The sequence below is a fragment of the Strongyloides ratti genome (assembly GCF_001040885.1).
Source record: "Strongyloides ratti genome assembly S_ratti_ED321, chromosome : 1".
Taxonomy (NCBI): domain Eukaryota; kingdom Metazoa; phylum Nematoda; class Chromadorea; order Rhabditida; family Strongyloididae; genus Strongyloides; species Strongyloides ratti.
This window is the reverse complement of record NC_037307.1, coordinates 7400525-7416058: the sequence shown is the minus strand read 5'-3', so window position 1 is coordinate 7416058 and position 15534 is coordinate 7400525. Positions and strand designations below refer to the sequence as shown.

General features: G+C 21.6%; 2 protein-coding genes across 2 annotated transcripts; both read left to right on the top strand.

Moving 5' to 3' along the window:
* Positions 1-887: 887 nt before the first annotated feature.
* SRAE_1000229200 (Peptidase S59, nucleoporin domain and Gamma-secretase subunit Aph-1 family and Nuclear protein 96 domain and Nucleoporin FG repeat-containing protein) lies at positions 888-7400 on the top strand (the record flags this gene model as incomplete). The annotated part of the gene is made up of 5 exons (XM_024649350.1): positions 888-1264; positions 2927-2997; positions 3038-7079; positions 7126-7281; positions 7340-7400. 5 exons carry the CDS (start codon positions 888-890, stop codon positions 7398-7400), a joined length of 4707 nt encoding a protein of 1568 aa, XP_024503237.1.
* A 3175-nt stretch (positions 7401-10575) lies between these two features.
* On the top strand, positions 10576-11858 carry SRAE_1000229100 (Zinc finger, C2H2 domain and Zinc finger C2H2-type/integrase DNA-binding domain-containing protein; the record flags this gene model as incomplete). The annotated part of the gene is made up of 4 exons (XM_024649349.1): positions 10576-10894; positions 11208-11350; positions 11393-11739; positions 11798-11858. The coding sequence occupies 4 exons, from the start codon at positions 10576-10578 to the stop codon at positions 11856-11858; spliced, it is 870 nt and encodes a 289-aa protein (XP_024503236.1).
* Positions 11859-15534: the final 3676 nt, after the last annotated feature.

The following is a 15534-nucleotide window of genomic DNA, read 5'->3' as shown; positions in this document are numbered from 1 at the left end:
CCAGTTTTGAATAAGGAAAAGTAACTATATCATCCATTTTTAAAAATGAATTTTGAAATAAAATAATGAAAATCTTTGAAAATATCCTTTGTTAAGAGAATAACTTTAAAAGTAGAACTGATAAATAAAATATGACACTAAAAGTGCTAAAGTTTTTAACATGAAGAAATTTATTTTTTGAATACCAATTACTTTAAAAGTAATAAAATTAAATATGAACTATGATCTACAATAGACAAATAACGAAATATTTTTGTAAAAAAAAATATCACTTTTTTGATGGTACTCAATGTGTTACACTTTTAGTTGAACTTATAAACATAGATAATTTTTGTCAAAATGTAAAAATAATTTCAAATCATTGACATTATAAACATTGTACATTAATCTACTCTTTAATTAACATGAGAAAATTTTTGATGTTAAACAAAATCTGACTATCACCAAACATTTAATTTGATTCAATACTATTATAAAAACTTTTGTGACATTTAACTTCAATGTGATATAATAAAAGAAAACATATCTTATAACTTCTCTCAAAAAAAAAAACTAAATTACCGGGATTTTATGATAGAAAAAAAGGACTATGTAGAAGTAAAAAAAATTTAACATTCATAATATGTAATTTTAAAAACATCATTTTATTTTTACAATCAGTATAGTAACGTAATTTAGATGATACTATTTAAATATAATTTCATAAATTGGGTATTTTTTTCATATAATAAAATTAATTACCTAAAAATTTAAGAATGTTGGAGTTTATTTAACAATAAAATAATATTTAAAAAAATGAATATAAAATATTACAAATTATTAAAATGGTATATATACAAAAAAAAAACACTTATGAAATTATTATTTCTTTATCAATTTAAATAATAATGAATATCATATATACTTCTACTATTTTGGTAATATCATTGTCACTTTTGTATACCTCACGTATATTTACAGTAATTAACATAATTGCTATTGTTTTTGGAGCATTTGCATCTTTTTTAACACTTTTAATATCTGCAATTGTATGGAAAATTGGATCAATTTTTTCAGATAATATATATTTATACGCAATATTAGCAATTGTTTTTCAAGAAATTACAAGAGCTGTACTATACTATATTTTTCTTTATGGTGAAGAACAAATATTAAAATTAGAATCAAAAAAGAATACTATTAAAGAACATTCAACACCAATGTATAAAAATCTTTTAGAAATTAGTATTGCTACTGGAATTGGAATGGGATTAACATATCAAGTGTTACCTGGAATCAATTATTTTATAGAAAATAGTAATCATAACTCGGTTATAGTATCAAAAATGATTGAAATATTAAAACCTTACAAAGTTGATGAATATTTACTAAAACTTATAATACCAAATACTATTTTTCTATTTTATCATTTTTTATTTCTAATATTAAATATGTTCATAACTTTTTACATGTGGGATTCACTGCAAAAAAACAACAAATCTGAATTTTCATTTGTTAATATTTTTAAAACACATGAATTTTATCTATCTATTTTATTACATCTTTCAGTCTTAATATCTATAACATGTTTATATCTTATAGATACTATAAAATATTACTATTCTTGATCATACTTTTTATAATTTAAACCACCATTATTTGTTTGAATTTTTAATTGATCTTTAAATAAAAATTTTTTATATTGTTATTGTTAATTTTTATTAATTTAAAATACATAGTTTGCCGTGACCAGTAATAAAAAACAATTTTAATAATAATTAAAAAAAGGACATTTAAAAGATTTCTCAATTTTTCAACAAAATAAAAATCTCCGACATTATGTATTTAAAAAAACTCATTTTTGGTTACAATCTCAAGAAAGACAGTGTATAATATGAAAAAATTTTAAAAATGACATAAGAAAATGTGGCTATATAATACTAACTTGGTGATGATTCATAAATCCATTCTTTGATTATAGAAAAATTGATACAGTTAATATATAATCTCTATGTGTTAATAATGAAGTAATTTGAGGATAAAAATAATTAACAGTTTTTGTAAAGTAACTTTATGCTTATTTTCAGACATTTACAAAAAAAAATTATTACTTTTTGAAAAACTTTATTTCGTATAAAACCACAATATTTGTAAAGAAATTAGAAGAAATATAGATAGTGTAAGTATAGCAATAATGTCAGACTGTACATGAAGCAATGAATTACATTAACAGATAAAGTTTAGCAAGTATTTCCTACTAATAAAAAAGTATCTTTATAAATCCAGATTATGAATTTTCTAAATTAAAGCAGAAACTTTTTCATTAAGTAATAAACCAATTGAAAAACAAATAATAAATTTATCTCCACTGTGCATTCTTCTGAAACCATATTCTGGTCTAAATTTTTTATACATTCATTTCACATAAATGATAAATTTACATATGATAAAAGATTTTAAAAAAATGAATATGACAAAAATTGTTTTTTAATAAGTTTGAATTAAGCATTGAAATTGCAAATTAATACTATATTTATCAGTATAAAAATATTATAACATTTTATCATATTTATCCAAAAATTATAAATTTATTTATCCCGCCATCTTTTAAAATATAAGGTTATATTTCCCCACACTTTTGTTTTTAATTTAAAAAAAAATTTTAAAATATATTTTCAAAGATTGTAAAATACTTTATCTTTGTATAAATATAATAAAATTTTTTATCCACATTTATATTAATTTATTCCATGCACAAGCTGGTAATTCACATGCGTCACTATTTCTATTTAAGACATCAAGGTGCACTTTACCAAAATGGTCTCATATAGAATAAATTAAATGTATTGAAATGCATTGTATAATTTTACTTTTGGTTTCCATTTGTCATATAATCATATGAAAAATATATTTTTTTAATAAAATTATAATTTTTTAATATTTTTAGATTTTCAATGTTTGGCCGATCTGCTTTTGGATCTTCCAATAATTCTTCAAGCCCTTTTGGGACTAATACAGGTAATTAAATATTTCATAAAATTATATTTATTTCTTTTAGGATTTGGAAGTAACCAAAATAAGTCTGCTTTTGGTTCACCTAGTACTAGTACATCCTCATCGTTTTTTGGACAACAGAATAAACCTCAGTCGTTATTTGGATCATCAAATTCTGCCGGTCTTTTTGGTTCTCCAAATACAGGAGGAACTGCGTTTGGAACAGGAAACACTGGAAATTCAATTTTTGGTTCTAATAATCCAGCAACGAAAAGCGGAGGGATTTTTGGTAATTCAAATACTAACACTGGTTCTTCTATTTTTGGATCAAACACTAACAAACCTTCTGGTGGTCTTTTTTCAAGTGGCTTTGGTTCAACAACAGCAACTCAAGCTGTTGTTGGTTCAACAGTTAAATTCGAACCATTAACGTTATCAGATTTGATGTTAAAAAATGGAAAAAGTGAAAGTATACAGGCTAAATTAATGTGCCTTACTGCAATGAAGCAATATGAAGCAAAATCTATTGAAGAAATTCGTGTTGAAGATTATTTAGCAAATCGTAAAGGTCCACAAGCAACTTCAACAACTGGTTTCTTCGGTTCAACAACATCAAATACCAGTGGTGGACTTTTTGGTAATACGAATAATACTCAAAATACAGGAATTTTTGGCACTTCAACAACACAAAAACCAAGTTTGTTTGGTTCAACGACGCAAAATACTAATTCTGCTTTTGGAAGCACCAATCAAACTACTAGTGGAGGATTATTTGGAAATAATACAAATACAACGAATACTACAGGAGGAGGTCTTTTTGGATCGCAGCCAGCATCTACAGGACTTTTTGGTTCTTCGAATACCTCAGCACAACCTACATTTGGATCACCAAGTACAACCAGTGGAGGGTTATTTGGTAACAAACCAGCTTCTACAGGGTTTGGTACATCAACAAATACTGGGACATCTTTGTTTGGAACTCCAGCTACTAGTAATACTGCATTTGGAACTAATACTGGAACATCAACTTTTGGTTTTGGAGCCACAGCAACTACTCAACAATCAAATACAGGATTTTCTTTTGGAAATACAACTACAGCAACAAATGCTGGGTCATCAATTTTTGGTTCAAAGCCTACTGGAACAACAAGTGGTTTTGGAACTTTTGGTAGTACAGGAACTGGATTTAGTTCTACAACAGCTGCACCAAATTCTAATAGTATATTTGGTAATACAACAGCAAATAAACCTTTATTCGGATCTACATCAACTAGTACAACAACTGGCGGAGGTTTGTTTGGTCAAACACCTGCACAGACTACAAGTTTATTTGGTTCTACTCAACCAACTCAACCTACTACTGGGTTTGGAAACCAACAAATGCCAAGTACAACCCCACAAGCAGCAGTTTCAACTCAAGTTGTACATCAGCCAATAATTATTGGTAGTGATGTTAATCAAACTGCAATTCAACATGCTTTAATTGATGCACAAATAGCTGCTAGCCCTTATGGATGTTCCCCACTATTAAAACTATCATATGATAAAAAAGAAAATAAAGGTAAAGATGATATTCAAGTTACTTCTCCATTTTCTAAACAACGACAAATGAAATTCTTAGCAAGCAAAACTGTTGATCCTGCTGGAACTATTAGTTTAGCTCCTGTAAACAAGGCTTTAGCTGCTCCATCAAATCATAAATTAAGTAATTCAGGTGTAGGTGGATTACAATATAAAAGTTTTTATTCACCAAAAAGTGGAAATGACTCTTTAATATACAAAGATAAATCTTTCAGTCGAGTTAATCCATTGGCAAATGCATCTTCAGTATCAAGCACAGGTGAATTAAATATGTCAGTGAATAGTGCTAATGTATCATCAATTGCAAATCATTCATTATTAAACAAATTTTCAAATTCTAAAAATTTAAGCATGAAACAAGTAGATCCAGGTCTTATGCAAACACTTTTAAAATCTACACCAGGACGAGGAAAAAATCCTGAAAATGGTTATGAAACTCCTAATACAAAAAATGTTGGAGTTGTCAAAAGGGCACCATTATCTCACAGTACACCTCATGAAAAAAATAAAATTAACGAAAGTGAAAAAGCTGATAGTGAGGATGCTTCTATTATAAGTAACAAAAATAATATATCAGCTGATGCTGGGAACAGTTCTTTAAGTGTTTCTGAAAATGAACCTCCTGCTGGTATCCAAGTATCTTCTGGACATTATTATCTTAGACCAGCTATTGAGGAAATGAGGAAGCTTGTTGAAAATGGAAAAGTTCAATTGAAAAAAGGTCTGCTTATTTCTCGTCAAGGTTATGGTAGTGTTTATTGGCCTGGTCCTTTTGAACTTTCAAATATTGTTATTGATGATGTTGTTGTTTTTAAACGTAGAGAAGTCACTGTTTATCCAGATGACGAAAATAAACCTCCACTTGGTGAAGGTCTTAATCGACCGGCTGAAATTTCTCTTGAGTGTGTTTGGCCTGTTGATCCAGATACAAAAGAATATATTCAAGATGTTGAACGCTTAGAAGAATTAAACTTTAGGGATCGGTTAGAAAGGATTTCTCTTAAGAATGATTCAATTTTCTTAGACTATAAACCTTCAACTGGCACATGGACATTTAAGGTTAAACATTTTTCTAAATATGGATTTGATGATGCTGATGAGAACGAAGCTCCTATAGATTCTACAGTTGTTATTCAACAAAAACAAACATTGAAAAGGGATAACAAAATTGCGGTTACTCCATTGGGACGATCAGTAAACGATGTCAGTATGGAAGATATATCTTCTATTCAGATGGCTACAGATTGTAGTTCATTATATTGTGATGTTGATGGCAATGATGATTTTCAATTTATGAATAACGAACATAGTTTTATTGATTTTCAAAATCCTGATTTAAAAAATATATCATACTCTAGAGGTGGTTGTGATATTCTTAAAAAGAAAATGAAGATGGATGATCTTTTTAATATGAGTGCTTCATTAATCACTGGAAATACTCCTTTTGTGGATAAGCGTCTTGAAAAAAGTCTTATTATATCGTTACCTATTTCAAAAAAAGTTGTTGAATTAAAAGAAAGAAAGTCTATTTGTAAAATTCCTTTTTTTGTTGCTGATAGTAGTTTGAATTTGAAAATGTTTGAAAATATACATATTGATCTTAATGTCTTTAACATTAAAAAATGTTCATCATCTTTAAATAATAATTTTATTTTTATGAGAAAAAATAATTTTGACATTGAACCAATAAATATAGTTTCAGAGATTACCCTTGAAAAACAATGTAAATTATCAAGTAAATTATTGGATGTTGACAGATGTTTTACTGAAACTGAATCATTAATGGAATCTGATAGTAATGATAGAACTGAAGTTATGAATACTATAAAACTTTTAATGGAATATATAGAAGTATTAAATGATAACAAATCTATTATAAATGAAGAAGAAATTAGTATATACAAGTTTTTCATTTCATTTTTTTCTCCAGACAATACAACAGAAAATTTAAAACTAGAAGGAATTTTGAATTGGGTTGCAGATGAAGCAATTGCACTCAATGGTTGTGATACATCAGAAAATACAGGATACAAGGTAATTTTTGAATACATATGTGTAGGAAATGTTGAAAAAGCTTGTGAAGAGGCAATTAAAATGAATGATTTTGAATTAGCATCTTCTCTTGCAAACCATGGAATGAATGATGATTTACAATGCCAAAGCAAAATAATCCTTGATTTATGGGATATGTCCAATAATAACGCTAATCAAGATGAATATTTGTTTAAAATTTACATGATTCTTGGAAATGTTTATGAACACAAATTAAATAATAACAAAGTAATCAGATGGGATTCGGGACTTCATTGGAAGGTTGCTTTTGGAATAGCCTTACTTTTTATGTCCTCACATAAAAATACTATTAAAGAGGTTGTCAATGAATTTTTAAAAAATACATCATGTCAAATTGAGAAAGACGACATTATAATGTCCATAATCAAACTATGCTGTGGCTTAGAAGATAATAGCACTTCTGTGGCTAAAGCACTTTTAACATTTTCAAATTACGAGGATTATCGTTTATGGTAAATTAACTTCATATTATTAAATTTATTAAATTTTTATTTACAGCTGGCATATTATGAATGTTTTGGTATCTCTAATGAGTGACAAAGTTGATGGTACAACTATGAATACAATTCATCTTTACTATGCAGAACAACTTTTTCACTCTGCTTGTTACAATGATGCTTTCTTTGTTTTAGAACATTTGTCTAATAATGACTTGTAAGTTTATAGATATATATATATTTAAGAAGTTCATCTAATTAATTTATAATTTTAGAAAGAAGATTCATGTTGAAAATTATAAACGCAGAATGTCTAACCATTTATCAACAATTTAATTTTACTTTTTTTTTCTTGATTTTATAAATAAATTTTAAGTGTAAATACTGTTTATTTTAAGTGGTTTTTAGTAGTTCTTTTTTTTAATTTTTTCTGTGTATATTTATATATATATATATAAGCGCACGCTTCGCGTGCACTTACTTTCAGGACATGATGAGTTAGCCATAAACTATTTAATTAACTACAATTATCTGTGAAATTACATACAATTCAGTATGAAAAATATTTGTATTTTTTAATTTTTATAGAATTTAATTGAATTTTTTTTACAATTTTTATACAACCATAATAGTATTTAGCTTTTATTATTTTAGTTGGTTGCTTAATTTTTCTAAATACTTTTTAAATTTTTATTTAATAGAAAAGAAAAATAGGAAAATTTTAAATAAGAAAAATAAATAAAATAATTTATATACTTTTTTTTTATAATTGTGATTACTGTTGCTATTACGATTATCACTGATCTATATCTTTAGATAAATTTTAAAAAAACTTTATTTTATTCCCAGTTTTTATTAACTGCCACTATATAATAATATGTGAAACAATTGATATGATTATATAAATAAAAAATTAAAAAACTTTTTAATATCCAATAGTTTTTTTATTTGCATTTGGTATTATCTTTTTATATGTATTTTAAAGTTAATTTTACTTTGCTTAATTTCAAATAATCATTATTATTATTTTTGTAAAATATTAAATTTAAACAATAAAAGTTTAATATCTCTCACTTTCTATTTTCTTGTATTTTTAAGAAAAAAAAAATTATCTAAGAGGAAATTGATAAGAATGTAAATAAGGTAGTTTATTTTATTAATATAAAATTTCTTATTGAAAATCGTTTCATCAATATATAGTGTAAAGTTAGATAAATAAGAATGATTTTTTTTATTCCATTTTTAATCAAACAACACATTTTGTACCAAATACTAATTTTTCTTTTTTTTTTTACACTTCATGCAACAATATTTATATAAAAAAAATTATTTTTTTAAAAATAATGATTACACTTATCTTTTTTAGCGTGCTATTTTTTTTGTGTCAAAAAAAGTTTATCAAATATTAAAATATTGTAAATAATTTTTCACAATTCATTTTTTTCTCTCTCTATATATAAATAAGATATATATATATATATGAATATATAAAATTTGTAATACTATTTATTAAAAATGTAAAAATCAAAGTTTATTGATATATCTATCTGGGCATATTTAAAATGTCTTAATATTATACAAAACAATGAATCTGCTTTCGACATTTTATTGATAAAAATAAAATATAACGATTTCTCATAAATTAAATGTTCTAATTCATTGTAATTTTAAAGGAGTAGTTTACTATAAAAATATATTATTTTTAGACAATTTTTGATAAATTATTTTAATAAAGACATATTTTAAATTAATTTTTTTTTTTATTAAATTTTTATATATTTAACTATTATTTTTTATATTTTTTATACTATAATAATTTATATTAAAAAAAAAACTATATATTTTTTTTTTATTTAAATTAAAATTAACGTATTTTAAAAATGATACGTAAACTAAAAATATGTATGTTGCAATGCGTCATTATAGAAACAAATGATAAGTGCAGTAGTTTACATAGCAATTTGTTTTCTTTTACCTCCTTACCATCTTTATTGAGAGATAACTTATTTGGTGCTTAAGTAAAACTTTCTTCCTACTTGTTTAATATAATGATAGTTATATTATGGGAACAATTTGAGATTGAATAAATGAAGTTGGTGGAATACTTTCGATAAACTGGCACATTTTTCGTTGACAAAATAATATTTCTTAAGTTTTCTTATATATATTATTATTCTATTTATAATGGTAATATAATTTTACAAATATTATTATTAATATTTCTTTGTTTATTAAAAATTTTATATTAAATAAGTATGATTATTAATTTGGTAATAATTTTTTTTTAAATTAATTATTATATATATTTTTTTAAAATAATTTTTTTGCATTTATTTTTTTTTCCCCAAATAAACTATCAAATAAGATAGTGCATATTTATAACATTATGCAGTTATCCTCAAACACAATACCATGAGACCTCATTGGTGGAGCTAATAATAACAACCAAAAGTAATTGGGCATAATACCATATCATATATTCACAATGAGCAATTTATTAAACTATTCAATATTTCTTTTTCATATTTTATTTCATAATTATGTTTAACAAGTCGGATGGTTTATATAAAATTGAAACTTGAGATATATTCCTAATTCTTTAGATTAATATTACTTATGCAATGTAAAATAAATATATGGATATAAGTCTTAAATATATACATCTTTATGAATTAAAAATTTACTGAGTAGTTTATTTATACGCTTTCCTCCAAATGAGTGAAGATTTTGTGGTAATGTAACATGTTAAAGTCATTTATATATATTTTTTTTATGGTCATGTAAGAATATCATTAATATATCAATATATTTATATATATATTTATAAACTTTTATTTTATGAATTAATTGAAGAAAAGAAAAATTTATAGTTTTATTAAAAATAGATAAATTTATTATTTTTTTTTTTTTTGTATTTTATTTTACCTTAAATAATTATAATATATATATATATTTATATATCTATATATCTTAATAACCATATAATTATAATTCATTATTTTATTATTTTCTTATTTTGTTGACTTGTTAACCCCAATGGACTTTTTTTAGTAATGAACGACTTTTGTTAAGAAATAAGCAATTGAAGTGGCAAGTATTACATATATAAAAGATTGACGCCCCACGTTTTCGTATAAATTTTCTACTTGTACCCACTTTTACATTTAAAGGCTGATATATTTACAATGTATTATGTCTATATAAATGTAATTTTGTAGCATCTTGTCCTCCAAAACTTATAAGCTGTTTGCTTCTATTTCTAAAATACTTACTATTTCATGCTTAAATTTAAGTGCTCATTGGAAAGATTTTACACTCTTGACATTGTATAATTTATTATCATATCTAGTATAATTATTATTTTTTTTTTATATTTTTTATTTATATTATTATTATTATTTTTTAAACATTTTTTTTTAATCCTTTTTTGATTATATTTACATAATATTATTTGTAGATTTAATATTTTTACTACAAATTTATTTTTAATATTATCTTTTATAAGCACAATATGACTCGTAGAAAACAGCAAAAACCTGAAAAGGTAATAGATGTAATGGAAGAAATGTTTATAGAAGATTCAGAATTAATTAATCATCCCTCTTCATTACCTAAATTAGAAAGTATTAAAAATGATTTTAATTCATTAGATTCATTAAAATATTCCTCTACAATTTTAACAATGCCAAAAAGTCAACCATCTCATGACACATTCCAATCAGCATATGAAACATTGTTAAGAGGTATTAAAGAAAGAGAAATTAATAAAAAAATTGCTAATGAAACAAATTCATTAAATAAAAATAAACGAAAAATACGTTTTATTGAAGGTAAGTTTATTGTACTTTTATAATATAAATTTAATATTTTATCTCTTTTTTTTTATTATTATTATTTTTTATTTTTATAAGAAAAAAAAAAGCAATTTACATATACATAGTTTTGAATGATTAATGTATTTAACATTTCATTTTGATTGATATGTAATTTTTTTTTTTTACTATACTAATAAATAATATTCTCTAAAAAAGAATTTTACATTAAACATATCTATAAATTATTTCTTATTTATTTTGTCACTATTTAATTTCTAAGAAATTTTTTTTTCCATAATTAAAGTTTGTAATTTTAATGATATTTTAGATAAATTTTGGGCTTTAACTAATGGAGCTAATGTTAATAAGGAACAAGAGAAAAAGAATGGAGAATTTGTTGTGCCAACACTAAGTAATATACCAAGTAAAGTTGTTAATGGAATAGATAAAATTGACGGTGATAAGGCAAAAGTTAGTGATAATGGAAATAAATATAATGACAATATGTTTGAGGTTTTGGATTTAAGGCTTACAAAAGATAAAAATATTGAAACACCACCAGCTAATAAAATTGCTAGAACTGATGATAAAGGGAACCAGGATAACGGAAGTTTTATTTATAATACAAATAATTTTGTCAATGGTAATTTACTTGGAAAACTTTCATCTTTAGTTACAAATGTAGGTGATACCCCAAATTTATCATATTTTATGAATCAATCAAATGGAATAGGAAAAGCAGAAGATCCTACAGCAATATTTACATGTCTTCAATGTTCTGAAAAATTTCAAACTATGCAACAATTGGTTAAGCATATGGAAAAAACATTACACTATAATCAAGTTTATAATCCATTTAGGTAAAATAATATAATTTTAAATTAAATTATATTTAATAAATATTAATTTTTTTTTTAGAGCAATGTTAGAAGCAGGAGCATTTGGCATGTTTCCACAGTTTTTCGGGCCACAATTTTAATGTTCTCAGTATATTAAATATCAAATTACGATCTCTATTATTATAAATCAATTGTTAATTTAGACAAATATATAAAAACTTTATATTTAATTGATATATTTTATTGACTTAAAATATATGTAATGTGCTATTTAATTTTTTTTTTTTTTAAATTTATGTTTTATTATACATAATTTTAATATATCTCTTTTTTTTTTAGTTTTATACATCAATTTACTAAAAAAATATTTTATAAAATATTACTTTTTTTTCGTATAAATCACGCCATTTCTTAAATTTATTTACTTTTTATTTAAAACTATGTAAATTTTATAAGAATATAATGTTTTCTGGCTTATATATATTTTTCTAGTAAAAATATAATTTTTATACTATTTCAAGTAATATTATAATTCATTCAATTGAATGCTATTATATTATTTTTGAATATTTTTATTATTTAAACACTTTCTTTTTTCAATAGATTTAATATAAAATTATTGGCATATTGCTCATTAAAAAGATATATAATTGTAACATATTGAAAATTTAAATATATGTCAAACAATTAAAAAAAAAAAGTCATTAACAAGTTTTATAATGAAAACATATTTTAAATAATTTCATAAATAACCTTCAAAAATATAAAATAAGTATAAATAATGTGTGATATAATATATTAAATTATATTATTTTTAATAACTAAATAAAAAAAAATAATATAATTGTAACTTATTAATTTATTCTATGCTTTTAAGTTAGTTTATTTTTTTTTGTTCATAAATTTATATGATATTGTACTTTTCATAGATAAATGAAATTTTTTTCTTCTCAATAAACCATCAGTTAAATTAAAAAATTTGTCAACTTTATAATATAATAAACTATTAAAAATTTATCAACTAATAAAAAATGTGTTTTTAAAACTTTATTATTATTTGAAATAATAATTTGTATATGGTAGTAAAAAAAAATTGGTTCATGAAAATTTTATATACTTAAAAAAAGTATAATCTTTTTTCTTTAAATTTAACAAATATTGTAAAAATTAATATTTAACATGTTGCAATATTATATTTATTATTCTTTTTTTTTCCTGAATTATAAAAAGACAAATATATAGTAACTTTTCTGTTTACCCTATTTAAATTTTTATTAGTATTTATTTATCGTATTATTATATAAAAATAACATCAATAAATTAATACTACAATTTTTTTTTATAAAAATGTTCTTGTGAATATGATTCATGAAAATTTAACCTAATGAGAAAGTTTGTATGATAAATATTCTTTTAAAAAAAAAATATTTTTAATGTAAGATTTTCCTTTTTATAAATAAATTATCACAATAACATTAAAATTAAATATATTAATTAAATAATTTGAAAATTGATAATTGTAAAATTGATGTGTAACTATAGTGGTAGGAAAAAGATAATTAAAAATTTATATTTATTTTTCATTAAAGCCATTAAATTAAAAATACTAAATTTTCTAAAATATAAATTAAACTAATATATATAATAATAATTTATATCTATTTTAAAAATTAAAATTGTTATAATATTAAAAAACAATTTTATTTAACACATAAAAATAGATGTTGACAATTGAAAATTTATACATTATTACACGTACATTAAATATTTTTAAATTTTTATATTTAAAATTTATTATAAATATTTTTTTTTATTTTTTTCATTTTCTTTTAAAATAAAGTATTATTTAATAAAAAAAAAATTTTTTTTAATTAAAAAAAGTTATTCTGCCATCATATACACATTAAATTATTATATTTTTAAGTTAAGTAGTTTATTTATACAAGAACAAAGATTTATAAATGTTTTATACAATTATATATAAATCAATATAATAATTTGACAAACTTGGTTATCCATGTAAATTAAAACATATATCTTTTAAGTTGTTAACATTTTTACTACTATACAATTTGTTTATAACAATGACCATGTTATTAAATCCATCTTTTATTTAAAATAAACATTAACATTGTTAAAAATTCTAGAAGATTTCATTTCATAGAAACTAATACTTATTATTAAACATCATTTTACAATTATTTTAAAATAAAATTTTAAGAATAACAAAACTTTGTTGTTGTAAAAAAAAAAAATTTTCAACATTTTTTTTTTCATTAAAAAAAATTTATTTATAAAATTCATAAATATTCATATTTAATTTAATATAAATTTAATTTTGGTATAACTTAATACATTAAAATGATATAATAGATTTTATAAAAAAATAAGTATAAAACACATTTAAAATATAAATAATATTATAAAAATGTAATTAACTTTTTGAGGAAATACAAATATTAAAATCAATAACAATTTAAATTGTTATATAATATATTTATTTATTTTTTCTAAAAATATCTTATCAATAGATGTAATTTTTTTATTCATTATTGTTTTTTTTTTAAATCTTTTTTTTAAAAAAAAAATTTAACATGATGGCACTCTATAAACTTTTTTATATTTTTTTCTATTTAAAACAAACTTTAAAGATAGAATAGAATAATTTTTGCATGCAAAATTGACTGTTTTGTAAAGAAAAAAATATAATATTCTTTTTGTTTATGAAAAAAATTACAACAAAAATATACTTTGAACAATATATTTTAGATGAAAAAATTTTAATTAAATGTTTTTTAACATTAAAAAAATATATATATATCATGAATTAATATTAGTAATAAAAAGTTTACAATGATAAAAAATACCATATTAAATATGTTATTATTTATTTAATGATTCTGTTTAAACTTTTATATATATATATTTAATAACACTTAAACATATAGTAAATATTATGATTTACTTAAAATTTTCTTGTGTATATAAAATTTAACAAAAACAAACAAACAATCATTAATATCAGGTTTATAATTTTGGTAAGATAAAAAATTCTTATAATTATAGTTACAAAACAAATTAAAATTACACTTGTAAAATTGTTTTTTTCATTTAACTATTAATATAATGAAAAATATGTTATTTAAATAAAATTTGAAAATTTTTTATAAAAAGCATCTTATTAAATAACAATAATTCTAACTGACTTTAATCAATTAAAAACCTCTTTTACACAGGAAAAAAAAAGATGGAGAAAAAATATTTTATTTTAAAAAATGGTAAAAAATTCAAAATTTTTTTTTTTATCATTTATGAGATACTTTATTTAAATAAAATAATTTTTCACAATAATTTATTATTCTTTTAACTTAATTTTTTAAAATTTTTGAATGAGTAAAAGTTTTGTTGCATGTTCCTGTTCACGCTATTATTTTATAACTTTAAATATATTTAATCTATTAATAATTAGTTATCATCAGATATTTAAGAAATAGATTTATAATGATTTTTTTATTATTATTATATATCAATAATGTTAATTAAACTACAAATTTTATACACAAATATTATAATTTTAAAAAAAATACTATTAACATTTAATTTAAAAGTCATTAAAAGTAATTAAAAATCTTAATTATTACATTAATCAAAAAAAATCTTTTCCTTTGAATGATTTTTTATTTATTATATACAAAAACTTGTTATAAAATATCTAATAAATAATACATTTTTTTACATACTAGAATAAAAAAATAAAGTTGTTTTAATATATTTTACTTTTTAACTCAACATTTCACAAATTATCTAAATTCAAAT